Here is a 22,740-nt window from a genome sequence, read left to right as displayed (position 1 = left end):
TCTTCTACATTTACCCGTACCCGATGCGTGTGCTTAATTTTTTAAAATATAAAATTATAAAATACTTATTAAATTTAATTGTATTATTCTTTCATTAAATAAAAACCGTCAATTTACTTGTTGAATTCGTAACACTGAAAAGAATAATCTACTGAAAAATGAAATAATAAATTAAAATATGGGAAAAATAACTAAATTAATATTACATTCTTACATGAAATTAATTATATATCTCTAACTATAAAACATATATAAATTTTAATTGGTTGGATTCAATTTATATATAATAATTTAATTTTTTATTTTTGAATCAAATAAAAAATTCTTACAACACGTTGTGGGTACATGACAAAATTGTGACAATGACTAAATCAAAGTATATGTAACCTTTGTAAGTGGAGTCAATAGTTTGTACCTCAAAAACTGGCAACCTTGTAGCAAATTTTTCACTTTTCCGAAAAGATTCAAACACGCAACAACCACCTTTATTTAGTTTAATTTTGAAATGGTCGTAAATGTAAATAAAATCTAATTTAATTGACGAAGTTGACGTCTACTATGGATTTGAATTTCAATTATGTATAAGGTATTAATTTAATTTAATAATAGTTATTCGTCCATTGTAATAATAGTTATTGATTGATTATACATATTTGATATTAACAATTGACGTATATTGATTCTTGGTATTGAAATTTATGATATAATTGTAATTGGTTAACACAAAATGGCCGAGAACTAAGCGTTGCCCAAGTTAACTACAATCACCCTATTTATAAGAGTTTCCTAACTTATATTAATTTTTCACCACAAGAATCTGATAATTACCAACTACAAGTTTCCTCATTTGGAAATTTGAATAAGTCATGTATATCATGGTTGCGATTGCTTTTATTATAGAGTATATTTCAATGATCTTTGTTATTTCAAGAAATAAAATAGATATACAAAATATTATACGATGAGTTGCATTACATTTGCATCATTGTGTAAGAAATTATCTCCCTCAAGCTTTCTCGCGTTTAGATTGAGAAGCCTTGAATTTATTTTATTTTAGTTTATTTTAACATAATTTTTGCAAAGATATATTATTAAAAATGATAATTCATGCATTAAAATTGGGGAAATATAGGGTAAAATATATATAGGGATAGTGGTTTGATTTTGTGACCTGTGGTCAAATTCTGTCCCTACAAATGATACTTCACTTATTCTAGTACAATGATGGCTTCAACCACCAATATTCAATGATCCGTGTTCTTCTCAAGCAAAGTGAAGAAAAATAAATATAAAATATAGAATATATAGTATTTCTTGAAATAAGTAAAAATATTATTAAAAACAAATTATCCAAATATAACACGAGGAGATCTGAGTGAAAAGCTCTTGGACAGCGTAAAATTCGATGCGATTTGAAGTTGTAATTTCGTTCACCTTCTTAAATTAAGGCGTGAATTTTGAATTTTTGGTCTTCTTTTTCCTGAAAAATCGTGTCGGGACAAATTATTTCACGTTTATTTGAAAAGATATTCCAATTACTTTGCTTATTTTGACATATTTACTGGTTAAAGTGAAACATATGCCCTAATGGACGATTAAATAGCCCAATATGGCGCCTTGTTTTTATGAAAAATATATGATGGATTTGAGTTCCAAAGAGAGTTAGAAAATCAGTTTTAATCCTCATTTGAAAGATACAACAAAATAAAAGGAAGGTAAAAACATCGGACTTACTGACTAGGGTCGCTTATTCTCTTGGTGCATTTCAAGTTGGTAACCTTTTTTCAAATTGTAATCAAATTTGGAGATCTTGAACTTTACTATTTCTCAAATTACTTTTGTGGTTCCAAGGAATTTCGAATTTAATAGAAGTTGATCTCAAGCCTGTGATCCTTTGAGGATTATAACGAAATCTCAATCGATTTGGAAATCTTTCTCCGACTATAACTAGCTCTCCAGGAATTTGAAATCTCAATCTTTCTCAACTTATTTGTGATTTCAATGATTAAGATTTTGAGTCACTTGTCAATTATCATTGTTAGATTGTAATAACATCCCAAGGGATCTCTTTCAAGCTTAAGTTTTTGTTTAATCTCTCGTCATAATCCTAAAGTTAAAAGGATTGACAATTCATGATCAAGGTATCGAGCTTAAACATTCTTCTCTTTCTCATATTATAATAAGAGATTTTAAGTTTTCGTGAATCTTATTTTTTTTCTTAGATTACGCTCAAGTGCTTCTTCAATTTATTTAAAAAAAGTGTAAAGTTACTTAAATACCATTTCTCTATTCAAACAAGAAGAGAAAGAAAAAAATAGCGAAATGACCAAAATAAATAATAACGTCCTACACTTATTTTTTGTTTCTTCTCTCCATCTGTCTGTATCATCACCCTCATACTGTCATATTTAGTTGTCTTTTATTCTTTGTCACCGACAATTTGTACATTAAAGTAGTGGGACACCGGAAAAGTAAATGCTTTATCCAAATTTTGGTCCTGAAAGACATTTTAGTTTGAAATAAATGTCAAATTACAGTAAAATACTTATGAGAAGCATTATTTGAATGTTAACATATAAAATTCATCGAAACCCTTCCGAATAAAGTTAAATATAAGGGGAACAAACTTTAAGTAGGTTAATTGTAATTTTCAATCTAATAGGAATGTATTTATAATTAGGCCAAATCTCATAATGTATTGATGTAATTATCCCTTTAAAATTAGAACACAGCTCCTTACATTTTTTTTTAAAAAAAAAATTATAAACTCCAAAACTTATAAGCTCATTTTTTAAAATATTTATGAATCACCACTCTTCAACATCTTATAAATTTACAAATATCTTATAAGATAACCCTAAAAACTCACACCAAACACTCTTTTCATATATAATACCCTCAAGCATATTTATTCTTACATAAAATGATCATTTCTACAAACAGGATTGAAAAAAAGAGTTAAAATATATATATAAAAAAATATAGATATAATAAAAATTTAAATTACACACGCATCGAACGACTGATGTTAGAAAAAAAAAAGCAAGTGGTGATGCCAAAATAAATCAAAACGAAGGAAGCTGAGGCGTAAAAGCGCACGTGGGAAGCCTGAAACCGTGGCCCCGGACAGACGCGTAACTGTGAAAACAAAAGCGAAGCAGCCAGCAACCTGGTCCATCAACCCCGCTCGCTCGGCGCGGGCACGCAGATTAAGGTTGCTGGATATGATATGCCATATTAAAATCTCAACCCCCCACCCCCCAACATTTTACATTTGACTTTTGTAATTGTCCGTCACAGGCAAGACTATTCAGAACGAGGTCGCTTCGACGTAGTATCTTTCGGAAAATAATTACGTTAATACTATGTATCTTTTATAGAATTACAAATATATTCTTTTGGAGGGTGTAAATGTAATTTATTTGTAAGTTTTTGTCTTCGAAATAATTTTGATATTTTAAAACGTACATGTATTTATAATTCTATAATGAGTAGAAGAATTTTGTATAATTATACATAATCTAAGGATCTCGATATACTAATTGATAAAGTTTGAGCACCTTGAATAGCTAATTTTGGTGCATTTTAAACATAACTATGAAATTCACCTTGTTCAAAAACTAATGTCAAGTAAGTTTTTTTCTTTCTTATTTAAGGTTTTTAACTTTTAGGATAAATTACATTGACACCCCCTGAGGTTAAGTCAAATTACTCAAATACTTCATGTGTTCTACAAAGTTACAACAACACCCCCGGAGAGGTGTTGGTGTAATGTTTTTCGGGATGTGTTTGCATAAATTTTGCATTTTAATAGAAAGTGTAACTGTAATTACAACTATAACATAAAGGGATGTAGTCGTAATTTTATAAAAATAAATAAAAATAAAATATGCGAATTTAGACCTAATTTTAGAAAATGTCAATACAATGTGCCCTAATTTTCATCTTTCTTCCCACGCTTTTGTTAGGTAAGTTTCGTGTGAACCCGAATTTTAAATTATAGCTAACGTATTCTTAGCTGAATAGAGAAGACCTGTATCATGATCAGCTTATTCCAAAATCATTATTTTATTTTGAGTTAACACATTTTTTTTAAAGAAAATTGTATATATTTTTACAGAATTTGGTGTTTTTATTTTTAAAAATAGCACTTACAGACAGTACATCAAATTATTCCTTAAATTGAAAACATTATCTTAAGAGGAAAAAATTCAATTTTTCTATTTCCAAGAATAAAATGGGAATAAATTCGAGATTGACCAAGTATCATCTCACAATATTTTTTCCATAATTGAAAGTAATAGATCGAGACATGTAACTTATAGAACAATGAAAAATGATGATGGATTATGATCAAAATTAAAAATTTTCTTTTATTTTGTCTAATCACGAGGAATAATATTGATTTATAATAATTTTTAAATTATAATCTATATTATTATTAAAAAAAATGATCGTACTATTTTTTGAATACCTAAAATTACTCTTATTTCATTTATTTCTTTCAAAGAAAAAAATTGATCAGAAAAGTAATTTCAATATTTTTTAATAACCTCATAATTATAATTTTTTTTTCTCTCAATTCACTACTCCACATTTTTCTCTCATTTTTTCCATATTTTTTTTCTCACAAATTTTCGTATTTATGATAAATCCACAATTACAATTTATTTTTTCTCACTCACCTCACGCCGCGTTTCATTCTTCTCACAAGCTTCTTTCTTTCTCGTCCACTCGCATCACGGTTGTTTCTTTCATTTCTTTCTTTTTTCTCTGTATCTTACGTTACAATTCAATTTTATATGATCATGGATACCGGACGATTTTTAAAATAAATGGTGGGTAGTAGTAATTCAGTGTGATTTCTTTTCAAGTTGGCCAATTTCATTTGTCCAACTTGCCAAAATTAGTCTTAAGTAACATCCACTAATTATTAAGGAAACGAGGCAATGGTTGGTAGTATTGGTAGAAATATATGAATTAAGACCACCAGTTACATGTCCCTTTAGTGTAAACCTTAAATCTTAGGTCACTATTTGATGCTCACTATAAAGAGTAAATTATGTGGAAACTACTTAAAATTATATTAATATATAAATATTTTTGATTTTTTATCAAATTACAAATATCATTCGCAGATTGAATGTAATTTATCTTATTTAAAAAAAGTATTTATAAAAAAAATTGAATATTTATGTAATTAGATCTTTTCTTAAGGAGTGTCGATATAATTTATCAGAATTATTAAATCGAACTTGCTCTATAATGACAATTTATTTATTTGAAAATTTCTTGTTTTTCTTGAGGTATGCTGAAATAGAAAGGGTACACATTTTTTTATTAGTTATATTTCTGGCCTTATAAATTTCAACAAATAAAATCAAAATATAACTTTCTTATTTTGATTTTAAAGAATAAATAGAGAAATAATACTTTTATTGCAAATAAAATATCATCACAATTATTGTTTCATGCTAATAAACTACTAAAATAATCTCAACTAAATAATACCTTTTTATTTATTTCTTCCCCTAAATTTTTAAATCAAAATAAATAAATAACTAGATTTTGCGTGTGTTGAAGAAATAAAAGTCATTTAGAACCCGTTTATTTGACGAAAATAAAATCTAATATAAAAATAATAATAACTTATAATATGATATGCCGAGATAAAAGCATTTATGTGTCTTTATTTAAAAAAAAAAAATCGTCTATTAACTGTTCATAGTGGCTAGAAAAGTTCTCCTCATCCTAAAACATTTGCAATGAGAATACAAATAAATAAATTAAACATATATTTGCTTTCATCACAGTTTTAAAAATCGAAAATGAAAAAGGAATCAAACAAGGCCTAAAATGTCAAAATAAAAGGTGTAGAAAAAGAGGAAGAGAATCACAAAATCACAATGTCCTATTCATTTTTTGTGCACAAAATCACAAGATTCCTTCTACATTTTTCTTTAAATCCACACACACAAAAATAAAAGAGGTAGAAAAAGAGGGTTAGTTTCACATTTCCCTTTTTGTCCAAAATGAAAATGAACCAATAGCTGTAATTATGTCTATTTCTAGACACTTTTATGGAGGAGAAGAGGAAAACACATACTGTGTATGTTGTTGGCATTCGAATAAATACTATTCCGACATCTTTGTTTTCTTTTCTTTTCTTTCATTTTTTTTTTGTTTTTTTTTTTTGGGTTTGGGCGGACGAAAATTATTCCAATTATTCCTAAACTATTCCAACTTGGGATAGTTGGAATTTTAAAATTTATTCCAAGTTCTTCACACGTTTTGTGTTTCAATTTTAGTTCATGTATATATATATATACACACACACACATGTTGAAATTGTGTATTTTGGAACAATTTTGTTTAACAACTCAATTCACTGTAAGAAATATAATATTTAATCTTGCTAATTGTTGTAATTAATAAAAAAAGCAGTAGCAAATAGTCATTGACCACAACTAAAATATTTGCTATGGCAATATTTTTACCATGGCTCTTAGCTCTGAGAATTGATTTTTTCCATGGTGGCAAAACTAATTTTTTTGCATCGATTTTACTTAATCGAGTTTAATAATAATTTTTATTTATAACTATTAATATTATAATGAATAGTAATTTTTTTCTAGTGATTGAATGGGAATTAATAATTTTTTTCATGATAAATTAGATGACGACATCATTTGAGTTTCGGTCAGCTTATAATTCTTTTTTAAAAATATTTTAATAGATGTTTGAGATATTATAAAATATTACGGGTTGTTTGGTAACTTTTAAAAAACAAAATATCAGAAACTTATAAACAATTTCTTGTAAAGTAAGAAGTTTAATTTCTAACTTATTTTTAAGATCTTTATTGGATTATGAGCCCACAATTTCTCATCATATGGTTTCGTTGCTGGGAATCAAACTCGGGTCTCTTCGGTGAAAGCCAGACATCCTAATCGTTGGACAATAACAAAATCATTTTGTTCATTCAAAAGGGTTTCGTTCATTTTCTCAACCACACTATTTTGTTGAGAGGTATAGAGATTTATTTTATGCCTTTTTATACCAAATTCATCACATTGATCAGAAAAGTTTTGATTACAAAGTTTTAACCTATTATCAGTCCGTAAGACTTTTAACTTCTTTCCTGTCTGATTTAATTTCTACTATAGTTTTCCATTTCTTGAATTTTTCGAAAACCTCATATTTTTGTTTAATCGAGAACACAAAAATATTTTCTAAAGAAGTTATCAATTATAGATAAAACATATCTATTTCCACCATGGGTGGCAATATTAGGAGGCCCCCAAACATCAGCATGCATATAGTCAAGAGCACAAGATGATGATGAAGGGTTAGGGTACGGTGATGCAGGAAAATAAACTTTATGTTGTTTTCCAAGTATGCATTCATTACAGAAATCAATTTTGTTAAATTTTTTAGTCAAGATATCCTCCTTTTGTAATAATTCCAGACCCCTCATACTAATGTGACCTAATTTTTTATGCCATAAATTGGTATTAGCACTTTTGAAATAGTTGCACCAAGAATGTCATAATTTACAAAACACACACATAGGTTTCTTTTTCTTTCAACATAGTAAGGGATCCTTTCATTATTTTCATAGTTCCCTTTCTCATCTACCTTATAATCCTTCTTCCTCAAGTGCACGGCACGAGATTAAATTATGAGTTAAATTAGGGACATGACTAATATTTTTCAAGGTTAACTTATAACCATTTTTAAAGGTTAAGCATGTGTCACCAAGACCTTTTATTTCACATAGCTTCTCATTTGTCATGGACACAAACCCAAATTTTCAGATTTATAATGTGTGAAAATTTCTTTAAAACGGCTCATATGAAATGTGCAACCAAAATCAATTAACCACTCACACATATTTGAAGAAGACTGTGCATAATTTACATCACAAACCATATATACTTCTTCATAATTTTCTTCAGTTATTACATTAGCATCTTCTTTGTTATTATTATTATTATTTATGTTATCTCTTTTGGATTTCTTACAATCTTTGATATAATGCCCTTTACCTCCACAATTATAGTATCTTTTTTCTCTAGATTTCTCGTCTCTATTTCTATCTTTCCTAGTTCTAGATCTAGACTTACTTTTGCTTCATTACTTGGAAAAATACCTGAATCTGTGTGGTGTGGTAAAAATGTTAATATTTCTTCTCTATGTATTTTTGGATATTCTGCTTTTGCATTATCAAATGGTGATAAACTTGATCCTTGTTCCAAAAAATATGTGTTATTGGTTATCCTTAAGGAGTTGAGGGTTATAGATTATGGCTTAGAATCAAAACTGGTTTTCAGATAATACTCAGTAAGGATATGTCCTTAATAAATTAAAAATGTCATATTTCACTACTACACTAGGAAGGAAGAAGTAGACATAGAATGTATCTTTAATAAGGTACAGAGACTTTCAGAGGATAACCAATGAAGGGAAGGGATTAAGGAATAATATCAACTGAAAATTGATAATCAAAATGATAATGTAGAAAATTATGACCCTAGAGAAAACTTGCAAAATTATCAGCTTACTAGAGATAGTGAAAGAAGGGAATCTAGGCTCCCCTCTAGATTTAAGGATTTCCATCTTATCTCTTTGGCTTTAAATATTGAAAATTCTAAACCAACCTCTTTTGATGAAGCTGTAAATTCTAAAATTTCAAAATAATGGTTGGAAGCTATGAATGAAAAAAATGAAATCCTTTATTGATAATAAAACTTGAATTCTTGTTCCAAAATCAGAAAACTGTTCTATTATTGATTGCAAATGAATTTTTAAAATAAAACAAGAAAATAATTCTACCTGTTTTAAAGTTAGACTGGTAGCAAAAGGTTTCACTCAAAAGGAAGGGATTGATTACGTAGAAATTTTTTCTCCTATTGTAAAATCCACTACGGTTAAGATAACGCTTGTTGTTGTTGCTCATCATAATTGGAAACTAAAATAAATGGATGTTAAAACTGTTTTTTTGCATGGGGACTGAGAAGAACAAATCTATAGGCAACAATCTACTGGTTTTGTTAATAAATAAAAAACTGATTATGTGTATCTGCTTAAAAATATCTTTATATGGTCTAAAACAATCATCTAGGTAGTGAAATAAGAAGTTTGATTTATTTATGCATTTTTTGAATTTTAAAAGAAGTGCTTATGATCACTATCTGTACTTTAAATATGAAAATATTGTTCCTGTGTTTATTTGTAGATTATATGTTGATTGCTCGTCCCAGTGTGGAATTAATTAAAGAATTACAAGAAAGCTTAAGTAAAAAGTTTGAAATGAAAGACGAAGTCCTTAGTTCAATCAATATTAAAGAAATTTTTAATGTCATAATCAAAACCATCATCTGTTCCTTTAGCTGCACATTTTCAATTAAGCAAAGATTAAAGCCCTAAAACTAAATTTGAAAAAGAACAAATGAAAAAATTACTTATTCTAGTGCTATTGGTTCTGTTATGTATCTTATGTTTAGTACTAGACCGGATATAGCTTATGCCCTTAGTTGTCTTAGTAGATTTATGTCAAATGTTGTATCACCTCACTGGGATGCTCTCAAATGACTGTTTGGGTATTTAAAGGACACTATTGACATCGATATAAAATTTTCAAAATATGTTGATAGTATTAATCTAGTAAGATACGTTAATTCTAATTATGCAAATGATAGAAATAGTAAAAAAATGAACTCAAATACAAGTGTTACATCAGTTAATTAATTTGATTCCTATTTATGGGTTTTGCGAACAATATTTCTTCGCCCACAGCACACAATCTTTTAATGAGTAAACGATGGATTCCATTTCGTCATTTTTGAAAGTCTAAAAATTGCATTTATTCTTTTCTTAAATGTCAAAATGTGAATAAATACCCCACGCATAGATTCGGATTCCTTCAATTTGCAACCAGCTACAAATCTATGTATTTCTAGAATAACAACTATGCCATCAAATGAAAATAATAATAATAATAATATCGGTGACAAGACATTAGCTTATAAAGGTGATATCATTAATTATATATGTATATATATAAATAAATAATAATTGGTAGCTAATGATAGTTGTATATAAATTAAGATAAATTACAACGAGTATATCGTCTTTGTGGTTTGGTATATTTGTAAATACACCTACATTTGAAAAATTATCAATACCCCTTTTTTGTAATGGTCGTCCAACAGGCTAGTCCAATTTATTAGTTTGCCTTGGACACTAATTCATTTTTTGTAGTGAACTGACAAAAAATACACTTACGGACTATGAATTATAATTTTACTTATTTGTTAAAAAAAATTAGGGACTAAAAAGATAATTTTTTTTATAATTTTTTGAAATTTTCCATCCACCTTGCCCGTTTTTTATTTCTTTTGCAATTTTCAATTTTTGTAAAACAAAGAAAAAATTATAGTGAGGGCAAAGTTGACAATTCTAGGCCTCCATCCAAGAATTATATAATTTCATCAAATATAGAGATATTGATAATTTTCTGAACGGGAGTATTCATAATTATGTCAAATTCTATGGGAGTTTGTTCTAATTTATCCTAATAAATTATTATTGTTATTATCGATGATTAATTATATATATAAAAAGTTATATGAATTATTTTTCTACACATAAATGTAGCTACTCAAACTACGGCAATAAAGATTATCAATCTACTTTGTGATCGTCATGATACAATGTATTTCTTTATATTATTTATTTTTATTTATAATATTATTTCTAAATATGTTTTAAAGTATATAAAAAAAGTTTATTCATTATATGCATGTAGAAACGACGTGCCATAATGACTAATTATAAAGAAAAGAGGCGCTATAAACATAAAATGATAGTTTTGATATTATTGCACACTTTTTTTTATAATAAAAAAATATCATTCAACAGATAAGATAACTAACTTATTCAACTTCTCAAATTTTGTATTAACTTAACTGTCTAATTAATATATTTTATGTATTTTATTTTTACTTATAATATATTTTAAAATATAAAAATTTATTTATTAATTATATGCGCATAGAAACCGTATGTCACAACTACTGTTGTTAAATAATATAAACTTCCTTCCCCCTTGTAGCATAACGGGCTTAAATTTCCGATACCCCGGTTTCTTAGAAGTCCACATAATATGGGTATATTGGTCTATTCACAAATTGGCAATGAATTTGGGAACGTTAGAAAAAAAATAACTATTGGTTACAATTTTAATAGTTATGAATTAAAAATTATGGTAAATAATTTTTAGTGACCATAATTAAATAAAATCGATACAATTTTCCACAAAAAAAAAAAAAGATATTTGCCATGGTTAAGAGTCATGGTAAAAATATTTGTCATGATTTTTAGCTATGACAAATATTTTAAACACCATTGCATGTACTACTGCTAACAACCGTTGCATGGCCGTATTTAATGACTATTTGCTACGATTATATTATTTTTAACCATAATTAAATATTGCATTTTTTGTAGTGGAAGTAAGTTTCAATAATAACTAGCAGTAGTCTCACACTCAATGTGTGTACTTAAATTTATTGCATATAAAATTTGAAATATTTGTGTATATATATCTTTATAATTAAAATATATTTTCGGTTAATTATATGAAAAATATTTAAATGATAAACCTTGATAGAAATAAGAGAAAGTAATATATTTAGAGAAAAATATAAAGACAAAAACGTCATTGCAATTTTCGTGTTAGGTGAATTAAATCAAAAGTAGTTATTCTAATCCCCTTCTTTTTAATTAATAGAATAGATGGAGTAGAGGGGCTAAAATGGGATAATCCATAGTTGAGGGGCCAAAATGATATTCTCACATTATTAAAGGTAGCATATTAATGTGATATTTAAAGATATTAGTAATAGACTTATTAGAGTAGGTAAGGAGAACCCACTATGTTCTAGGTTCCATTAAGCCCACCTAGTACAGTATTATTAGCTATAAAGCGCTAATCTTTTTATTAGAAAGTGGTTCTATTATTGCCATGCATGCCCCATAACAACAAAAGTATAATTAAACAAAAATCATAGGAAAATAAACAACTTAACAAAGAATAAAATCTAACAGATCTACCTACTATAGAGAAAGTTCTTTAACATGTGAATGTGCAATATAGACATATATACATTGTTTTTGTTTGGAATTTATCCCCACAGTGAGCCCAATAAAGTAAAAATAATTATTGCAGTGGAATACAAATCAATATAACAATGATTACATATTAGTAAGAACAATGAGAAAAACAAATACGACCACAAAGGCAGACAACCCAACCACCAGTTGCTCAAATCCACCAAGGCTAACCCATGCCACCAAGGCACCATCGAACCACTTAGGTTTACCTATCTCTTTTATTTTTTCCTCACTTGTTTTTCTTTTATTTTTCTTTTCAAGGTAGTGAATAAATAGAGAGAAGCCATTGATGATAGCGCAAAAAATCGAGAAAGGAAAGAATATGAGGAGCGTTAATAAATTCGACCAAGGGAAAAGAATAAGAATGGGAAGGGTTACAGTCATATAAAATGAAAATCGGGTCAGGTAATGAGTGGATTGAGTCAGTGCGTTGGATCAGGCCTTCCAAGTGGTGGGTTGGGACTGTGAACTTGGACCTACCGAATTTGATCCTGGGCCAATTTTTCAACAGATGGTTACGTTTGATCCATTTTTAGAAAATTCAATCGGTTGTCTGTATGATAATAATTATTCTCGAGATAATTATTGGGAGGAGATCATTGGCTTATGTAGCTTATTGTTTTTGTGATGAAATTATGAGTTGAAAATTGTTATACAGTTTAGAGAATATTGAAGTAGCACTGCTGCTAACAGCTACAACTTTTAAATGAAGTCGATTTTTGGTGGCTCCATTGCCAAACGAGGCCTTCACGTCAAAACTAAGTGTTGGTTTATTTATATAGTACTTCATAATTTCTAATTTCTATATTGTTTTTTATTGCTTTTTCGTTAAGAAATTGTTGGTGTATTTGATTGAAGTGAGTATTTTAATATATTTTATGATGTAATTAATAATTTTTCCATTAAAAAAATAAAGAGAGAAAATTATTATCTTCAGTTTTAGTCTATACTATTTATTAAGTGTGAGGAGTTCAGAGTAATTATTTTTTATTGATAATTACAGATTGATTAAGGTACTTCATTTTTTTTCTTTTTTTATAGAAGAATCTCATTCATTCAAATCAGCCATCAAGACTTCCAAGGTACAATCTGGGGGTCCATCAAGACACAATTCTTACACAAAATGATACTCTCGTAAATTTTTATATCAATAATATTTTTTCACGCAAATTTATAATGAATAAAATTATTTAAAAAGTTATCAGTTCTGATCAGTTCTTCACTTTAATAAAAATTTAAACTATACACATGTATCAAATATGTTCTGATAATCAGTGATGTATTAATCGCAAATAACCCTTCGAGGATTGGTAGCCATAGGAAACTAATGCAAACAAATAATATATATATATATATATATAATTCTTTTTTGAATGTTTTTATGAATGTTTAGAGGGTCCTTGTCCTGTTTTTTTTTTTTTTTATATGTTAATTAATGAGTGAAGTGTAGAAGAGAGAAGTTCCCTATGGACAAAAAATCAGAATAAAATTAGGATAAGGAGGAAAAAATATTTAATTTTGATGGGATCTTGAAAATATGGGACCATGCATGCATTAAATTGCAGTAGCTTTCACGCAAACACGACTCTTTAAAGTTGTCAAGTGTCGGTTTCTTCATTTGATTCCCACATTGAACAATGCAGCCGGATACCATTGAAAAAGCGTCTTATTAGTGGTATCTTTAATTCTGGAGAATATAATTGGCTAAGAACTAACTGTCCGACCATACGTTGTTGGTATGTTGTTTTTTTTTTTTGTCCGCTTTAAGTTGTTGATTAATGTAGAAGTTATTAATACATTGCGGATTGATTTAATAATATCGATGTGCTATTTTTTTTTTAAAAAAAAAAAACACTTCTCAATTTTTGCTTTCAGCAACATTATTAGGGGTTTAATGTAATCAAACTCCCGGTGATATTCAAATAAGCGATTTACTTTTTATGAAAAAAAATATCAATTTATCTTCTCATTTTTTTAAAATACAACAATTTACCTTAAAGTCTAATGAGCTATTACTTCATTTTTTTTAAAAAAAAAAGAAAAAAGAAAATATTGGGGGTATTTTGTTGCTTTTTTTTATATGGAGTAATTTACCCATTTGCAATATCATAGAAGAATTATTTGTATTTTTTCCAAACTATTTTTTGGGTGCTTGAAGAAACAACTCGAAATCCTAAGACTGCACTTAGATTGATGAATTTGAAATTATGGACTTCAAATTCAATTCTAAACTTGAATTGTATTTTATTGAATATTGATGAATTTTAAATTCATCTAATAATAAGTTGTTTGAAATTCACTTTCAGAATCCTTCTCCCAAATACAAATTCATCAATCCAAACATTAGAAATACTTAAAAGGGTGTTTGTAATTGTTTCCAATTACCTTGGTTTATCAAACAATAATTTTCTTTATTTCATTTTGACTTATTTTCTGTTCGTTATAACAATATCAACTGATAATTTTAAATTATTGTAATATATATATATATATGTATATATATCATAATAAAGTTTTAGTGTTGTAATACAATTATGCTGATCACATATAAAATTGTCACTATAAACAATAAACGATATCTACAGCAAAAATAAAAACTATTTCAATGACAACTTTACACATAATATTTTGTCATTAATTTTTAGTAATGACAACTTCTGCATAATAATTCACTTTTAAAATTATGAAATATATTACTGTGATAAAATAGAAATTTCTACTACTTAATCAAAATAATTAATAATAATATTAAAATTATAAATATTGTTAATTGTCTTATTACTAAATAATTTTGAGGGGGAGAAAGAAGAGAGACATAAACATGAATGAAGGAGGAGGAGAAGTAGATGCTTTTCTTGCATTAAAAGAAAGGGAAGTAACGTGAAAAATGATTCCATTTCCGGACCACTAACAATTAATCAAATTCAAGAAAAATAAAGGTCTAGTGTTAGGTGGGTCCCACTCCCTTCAAGTTTCTTTGACAAGTTTATCTCTTTTCCAATTATACCCCCCCCCCCCAAAAAAAAAAAAAAAAGAAGAAGAAGAAAAAGATTCACATAGATTCTACAGTCAAATTGCAACACCATGGGCCCATATTGAGCAGATTATTTTAAATTACGAATTCGTATGTGATTGATTTCTTTATGAGATTGACACAAAATTTATTCTATTACGCTATCTTTATACAAAAAAAATATTACAAATATTTACACCTTTTTTGTACGAAAAACTATCACAAAACATTATAATTTAAATATATTTTTATTTTGTCATTATTTTCGTTGAAATAATTATTATAAAATATTTGATTCAAACACACTTTCATTGTATAATATTTTTTCATAAAAAGTTCTATCGTATTAACCCAAACAAGGCTCGGTGGATGCTGACTGAGAGGGTGTCCACCCAATTGACATTTATTGACTTTTAACCTAATATTTTATGTTTTGATTAAGTTTTATTTGTATTTATTTATTTATTTTTGATTTGGTCACAAATAAATGACCCAAATTAAGCCCCAAGACTTAGCTGAACAACGGAGCACAAAAGGCCCAAAGTGGGTAAAGTTGTTGAGGGGCCTTCTCCAAGCATCCCTCCAAACAACGGCCTAAAATGAAGACGACCCCAAAACGAGAGGGTACCTGAATAAATTTGTAAGCCCAAACATACAATGACAGCCAACTAGTCACGTATCCAGTTGGAGAGCCGCCATTGGATCCAAATGCAACGAGGAGATCCAGGGGGAGAGACTTATGAGTACGTGGACTCCTCTCCTCTCTTAAGTCCCCTACTTGAGAGGGACTCCTGCAGAATCCATCAGCTCACTCGGATAAAGATGTCAAGAATATGCTTATTTGGAAGCAACCAACCTCCCCAACCTTCTGGGAGGCCAATTCCCCTCGCCATTGGGGGTTCTACCTATAAAATCAGGTTTGGCTCCCTCACAGAGGTCGACTGTTTTTTCGAACATTCATCTGCAAAATTCATTTTCTACACATATTATTCTCGAATTCTCATTATAATTCATTTCTTTATTCTTGTACTCTTTTTTATTTCAATATTCTTATTTCATTATCTCGTACTGACTTGAACGTCGGCGTATTAACCTCTTTTTACAGGTCTCGTTTTCAGAATTTTAAACACTGGACCCACCAAAATATCGATTAGACTGATATTTTGAAGTTATTGTTGAATTGATCGAGTTTTGTAATTTTATTTTCATTAATGAAAATATTTTTTTGAAGGACTTGTTGTATCGACTAGCCAATATCAAATAGCAATTTTTTTTTTAAAATATGATAAATTGATATTGTATGTCAAATTAAAATTTAAAAGTGTTGATATACAGAATTCAACCAAATTTGTTATAATTAAGATTTTGTACATAGTAATACTCACAAGAGCGGAGAGAAGAAAGTTGAAAAGTGTGAGTGGGCCCCCAGGCCACCCAATTGGCTATATATTACAAAAAAAGACAATTTTAAAAATATATATATTTATACTCCTAAATAGAACCTGGAGGCCTTAAAATAGCTATTTTTTATAGATAAATTGTGAATTGACTAATATGCTCTTATTTATATATCTACGCTTGCAAATAACCTTATATAACTAATTTTCTGTTCATATACACTTAAAATTAATTTATTTTATCAAATTTAATTAGTTTTTTTGTTTTATATCCTTTTTTTATTTGATTAAATAAATATAATAAAAATTAAAAGTATGCATGCTAATGGAATGATTTTTAAAAAAGAAATAGTTCAAAATTAGCAATTATTAACTTATAGTTCATGACTAATTTTCATATATTTATACTATTACAAAAGACAACTTTTTATTGTAATAATTTTTGAATTTGTCCTTTAATTCATTTATTTTCTTAAAAAATTGAATCAAAATAATAATTTTAATATTTTTTAATAATATCACAATTACGATATTTTTTTTCTTACCCACTACTCCATATTTCTTTCTCGTCGGACTTTTCTATATATGTCTATTCTCATTACAAACTTGTATGTTTTTAATAGTCTCATAATTACAATATATTTTCTCTGTCTCACCTAATCCCACGTTTATTTCTTTTCAGACTTTTTCTTTCCATGATTATTTTTTTCACAAATTTCTATATATATGTACACACACATCTCTATTAAATTTTACGGATCCGGATCCATTTTGGAATTAGCGGTATCTGGTTGTGATACAACTGTAACTGGGCCGAGCAAAGTTTTGGTCATTTTGAAGAAAAGCCTAACACTTGATCCATCCTCTCTCTGGAATTTCCAGTGCTTGATTTTTCTCCGTTTCGGAGCAAGTGTGGTTGAAGTCTACTGCATTCCAGATGTTTGATAAATTTCTTCAGAGAGATCTTGCGGTAATTTCCATCAGGGTTGACTTCAAAACTATGGCGAACCCCTTTAATGCTAAAGTGATGAAGAGACCCTTCTGGAATTCCGTTTATTCTTTGATGTACTGCTCGTCGTCGGCGGCGGCCATGAATGTGCTCAAAACTGGGGACGTTCTAAAGCAAGCCAGAGTATTTTCTACGTCCGACATTGCCGGATACTCCAAGCTGACCCATGACTCAAATCCACTGCATTTTGATTCTGAATGTGCAAGAAATGCAGGCTTCGAGGATATCCCTGTCCCAGGAATGCTCGTTGCTTCCTTGTTTCCTAGGATCATTGCTTCCTACTTTGTAAGTATTGGTACTATATTCTTATTGTTGTTAATTACGGTTTGATGTTTCATCATTTGATCATTGTATGCTAGGCAGAATTCGTTATAACTTCGACAATATTGTATGTGTTTGATATTATGACATGAGGTAGAATTAAAGATTGTTTTGCGGTATGTGTAGCCAGGGGCTATTTATGTGAAGCAAACTTTGGACTTCAGGTCGCCGGTTTTTGTTGGAGATAACATCACTAGTCAAGTGCAGGCAAGCAGTGTTAGACAAATGAAACAAAAATACATGTGAGTTCACTGGTCATTTTTACCCCTGAAGGTTCTTAATTTGCTTATTTCTCCCCACATTGAGCTTAAAATTATGATGTATGGCGTGTTTCGTGTGGCCTTCAGGGTGAAATTTGTGACGACATGCTTCAAGGATGGTGAGATTCTCGTTATTGGTGGTGAGGCCACGGCAATCTTACCCACCCTGGCCATGAAACAAGTTGACAATCACAGTTCGGAGTCAAAAGACTTTGGCAGCCCAACACAACTTCACTAGTTCGTGCCCACTCTTTACTCTTGCTCCAAAGTTTGAAGTTGGCTTATTGGATTGTTTGTAGCACTTGCTCGTAATGTATCAGTGCATTGTTGAATTGGAACTCATTCGTTCTGGTAATATATCCACTTCTTGCAGTAGTCTATAATAAGTAGCATGTTATGGCTCAAATTTGATGGCAGATGCTAGCTCGGGAGTCCTGAGGTTTCATGCAAATTATAACACAAAAGTAAAAGCGAATTCTGAATTTACCAACACTTACTACATTTTAGCGAGTGGAAGAGAAGATCAATCATTTATTATAAGTTCATTTTACGATCATGAAATTACCATTCTCTTTGAATCCTTCAACCGAAACATTCTTATCACCTTCAGCTAACACATTTCCACCTTAAAGACAAATAAGAGTGATACTAAATAATTCCTCAGCTCAAATAAAACAACTGCCCCCCCCTTCCCCAGCTTATGTGCTAGTGAACAATCCCAAAAATTTTCTATAAGAAACTAAGACAATATGACTATGCTCAATAAACTCCAGCGCCGGGCTGAGCAGCGGCAGCAGGTTTTTTAGGCTTAGGTTTTTCCACAACAATGGCTTGTGTAGTGAGCACCATTCCAGCAACAGAAGCTGCATTTTGCAGTGCACATCTGGTCACCTTCGCCGGGTCAATCACTCCAGTTTCTACCAAGTTCTCAAACTTATCACTCATTGCATTGTAACCGAACTCCCATTCACTTGCCTTCACTTTCTCCACGACCACCTCACCTTCAACCCCAGCATTTTGTGCAATCAAGGATGCTGGTGCAATTAGCGCCTGCAATCACATCATATGGTCGTTGTTTACCACAGTTTCACAAAAATTGCCAAAGAATCTTAAGTAGATATTTATTTGACAAACAACAAAATATGACGAGGATTTTGTTTCATGCACATCTAACATCTCATAGCAACCAACTGAATAAGAAGCAAAGAGTTTAAATCAATTCAGACTACATAACAGTAACAAATGACTCAAAAGTTTAATGAATCAATTAGCTATTGCAAGTTGGAAAATTGACGCATTCTTTACCTTTTGTATGATATCAGCGCCAATTCGCTCATCTGCATCTTCAAGCTTATCCTTGATTGCAGGAACATAAGTTGAGAGGTGAACTAATGCAGCACCACCACCAGGTACAATGCCTTCCTCAATGGCAGCAAAAGTCGCATTTTTGGCATCTTCAATACGAAGTTTACGATCTTCAAGCTCAGTCTCTGTTGCTGCACCAACTTTGATTACAGCAACTCCACCAGATAATTTGGCAATTCTTTCGGCAAGTTTCTCAGAGTCGTAAACAGAATCCGCCTCAGCCAATTCCTTCTTAAGTTGAGCAATCCTAGTTTGTAGCTCATCCTTCGATGCAGCATCAGCAATGATGGTTGTAGAGTCCTTGGTGATGGTTACCTTTCTAGCTATACCCAACTGGTCCAAATCAGTATTTTCCACAAGTAAGCCCAAATCAGTAGCTTGATACTCAGCTCCTGAAACATAAAAATATAAAAATGAATATTTTGCACTTAAGATCTCAGAAAATGCAAAACTGACTAGAACCTTGAGGCTCTTCACTCCTGTTAAACCATACTTAGAACATGGATGCATATCATTTTACATGTGCTTAAGCATTATGGCATGGGAATATTCATGGTACGCACCAGTCAAAATTGCAATATCTTGAAGAAGTGCTTTTCTTCTTTCTCCAAACCCTGGCGCTTTGATGGCAGCCACATTCAAGACTCCCCGGAGCTTGTTTACAACCAGAGTAGCCAAAGCCTCGCCAGTGACATCTTCAGCAATAATGAGCAAAGGTGCTCTTATTTGAGTGGTCTTCTCTAGCAAGGGAATGATATCCTTGATTGCTGAAATCTTCTGGTCCGTAACTAATATCCTTGCATTTTCAAATTCAACAATGAGCTTCTCAGGGTTGGTCACAAATTGTGGAGAGATATATCCTCTATCAATCTGTGAGCAATGAATAACCAACATGAGCATAAACGAGACCAGTAACAAGCAAAACGCAACAGAGGAAAGAGATCAATCGGAAGCATAAGAGAAGCGATGAAAAAACAAAGAAAGTTTTCCTAATTAACACAGACCTCCATTCCTTCTTCTACATCAACAGATGTCTCAAAGGAAGACGATGACTCAATGGATAATACACCATCAGGTCCAACCTTGTCAACTGCATCAGCAATCATTGTGCCAATGATCTCATCATTCCCAGAAGAGATGGAGGCGATGGCTGCAAAAATGAGATTGTCAGTATAAACAATTACTATGTTTTTTGGTGCTACCATCAATCACCATTTAGTAAACTGTAGAAACCAAATTATGGACATATTTAATGCAATACCTTTAATATCATCCCGACCCTTGACAGGTCTGGCTTTCTTTTCAAGCTCATCAACCAAACCCAGCACAGTTTTATCAATGCCCTTCTTAATTGAAACTGGGTTGGCACCAGAGCTAACACTCAGAAGGCCAAGTTTGATCATTTCACGGGCAAGAACAGATGCAGTAGTAGTCCCATCACCAGCAGAATCATTTGTCTTGCTAGCAACCTTCATAAAGAATCCAAAGCTTCAATAACATAATTAACTCATGCAATCAGGAGCAAATCACAAAGCAAAAAAAAAAAAAGTGATTTGTTCTAGCATACAGAAAGTTCACAAAAGTTTACACAGATTTCAGGGATTAGAAAAGAACACATGAAGAACCAACCTCCCTAATCAACGCAGCACCAGCATTTTCCATAGCATCAGGCAACTCTATGGCCCGTGCAATTGTCACTCCATCATTGACCACCTTTGGGGCCCCAAACTCATCCAAGACGACATTCCTCCCTGCATAGCATTAGACAAACTAAAACTAAGCATCTGTAACATTTATGCAACCTTACTACAAGAGGTTCTGCATTAAATCCAAAACACAGTTGCCCTCTTCATACACCAGCCCAGAAATATGTACAGGAAATGCAGAACAAGTGATGCACACTGAAAAGAACTTAAATAGTAGGATATACAAATAGTTGGCATCATTTAGCTGCTTATAATCACTAGCACTAACCATTTGCAGGGTTAACTCACATATCAGCTGTTTCGTAACTACAGTATATTCCGCTTTCTTCCACATCCACAACATAACAAACTAAAACCTACTTTTATCTTTGAACTCCACAATCTTTACAGGCAATTCGTACAATTGTTTACAATATCTTCACAAAAGAATTACACTTGCAAGAACTCATAGCCACAATATCCCGAAAATATAGGGGAGGATTCAATTTTCAAAGTTATCTTCTGCAGTCAACTGATTCATCAAAGTAATGAACTATATGGATAACACGACCACTGATACCGATCAGATAGCCACCAAAGACATCATTTTTCATTCACCCAACAATTCTCCAGTATAAAGCCAGCACGTAATATACCATGACCAATCATCAACAAAATCAGAAACTAGCTGAAATCACAGCAAGATTAACACAAGTAATAATACAAATTTGCATTCTTTCAAGAATTACCCCTGGGACCAAGAGTGAGGCCAACAGCATCAGCAAGTTTGTCGATACCGGACTGCATTGCAGACCTCGACCTCTGATCAAAAGCGATCTCCTTAGCATTAGCCCTCACCACAAACCGATTCTTGGATGGCTTCTGCCCAAACTTCTGCCCCTGCTGCAATTGGTTCACTCTCCTACTCTTCAACCCACCCTAAAAACAAAAACCCACAAAAGAAATCACACAAACAAATGAGAAATCAGCATAACTAAACACAAAACAAAGAAATATCAATAAAAGAAAAAAAAAGGGGGGGGGGGGGGGGGGGGGGGGGGGGGGGGTTTGTAGATTGAGAATACTTGTTTCGAAGGGAGGACGGAAGCAGAGGAGATAGCATTGGTGGAAGCCATTTTCAGTCAAAATGGAAGATGGTTTTTCCTCAGAAGGGCGTAGAAGTGAAAGGAAGCTGAAAGAAGAAATGTGTTTCTCGTTGAGGGGTTTCAGGTTTGGTTGGTGGGTGAGTGAGTAGTTGACACTAGGGCTTATAGTGTGTGTGTGTGTGTGTTCCAGAAGATTCTTATTTAGTTCGACAGCCATTAAGGCTCGATCTCGATAGTACCGAAGGTTGGTTGATGATTTTGCTTCCCGTGCGCACTCGGGCGCGGGCTTACATTTTCGTCGCTCCCCCCCTAACGTGGGCTTTCAGGAAGTTCTCGTTTGACTAAATTTGAAACAATTAGAATTTTATTATATAATCAATCTAAATAAATAAATATATATATAATAT

At 30.8% G+C, this 22,740-nt stretch overlaps 2 protein-coding genes across 2 annotated transcripts; one reads left to right on the top strand and one right to left on the bottom strand.

Moving 5' to 3' along the window:
• Positions 17,338-19,013, top strand: LOC105170735 ((R)-specific enoyl-CoA hydratase-like). Its single transcript, XM_011091633.2, has 3 exons — positions 17,338-17,881; positions 18,044-18,159; positions 18,265-19,013. The coding sequence occupies exons 1-3, from the start codon at positions 17,525-17,527 to the stop codon at positions 18,413-18,415; spliced, it is 624 nt and encodes a 207-aa protein (XP_011089935.1). The 5' UTR covers positions 17,338-17,524; the 3' UTR covers positions 18,416-19,013.
• LOC105170734 (ruBisCO large subunit-binding protein subunit alpha) lies at positions 18,708-22,504 on the bottom strand. The gene is made up of 8 exons (XM_011091632.2): positions 22,313-22,504; positions 21,977-22,166; positions 21,172-21,293; positions 20,804-21,011; positions 20,547-20,692; positions 20,106-20,412; positions 19,483-19,934; positions 18,708-19,227 (listed from the first exon to the last, which is right to left on the bottom strand). The coding sequence occupies exons 1-8, from the start codon at positions 22,361-22,363 to the stop codon at positions 18,937-18,939; spliced, it is 1,767 nt and encodes a 588-aa protein (XP_011089934.1). The 5' UTR covers positions 22,364-22,504; the 3' UTR covers positions 18,708-18,936.

Source organism: Sesamum indicum, linkage group LG9, assembly GCF_000512975.1.
Source record: "Sesamum indicum cultivar Zhongzhi No. 13 linkage group LG9, S_indicum_v1.0, whole genome shotgun sequence".
NCBI lineage: Eukaryota > Viridiplantae > Streptophyta > Magnoliopsida > Lamiales > Pedaliaceae > Sesamum > Sesamum indicum.
This window is presented reverse-complemented; position numbering and strand designations above follow the sequence as displayed.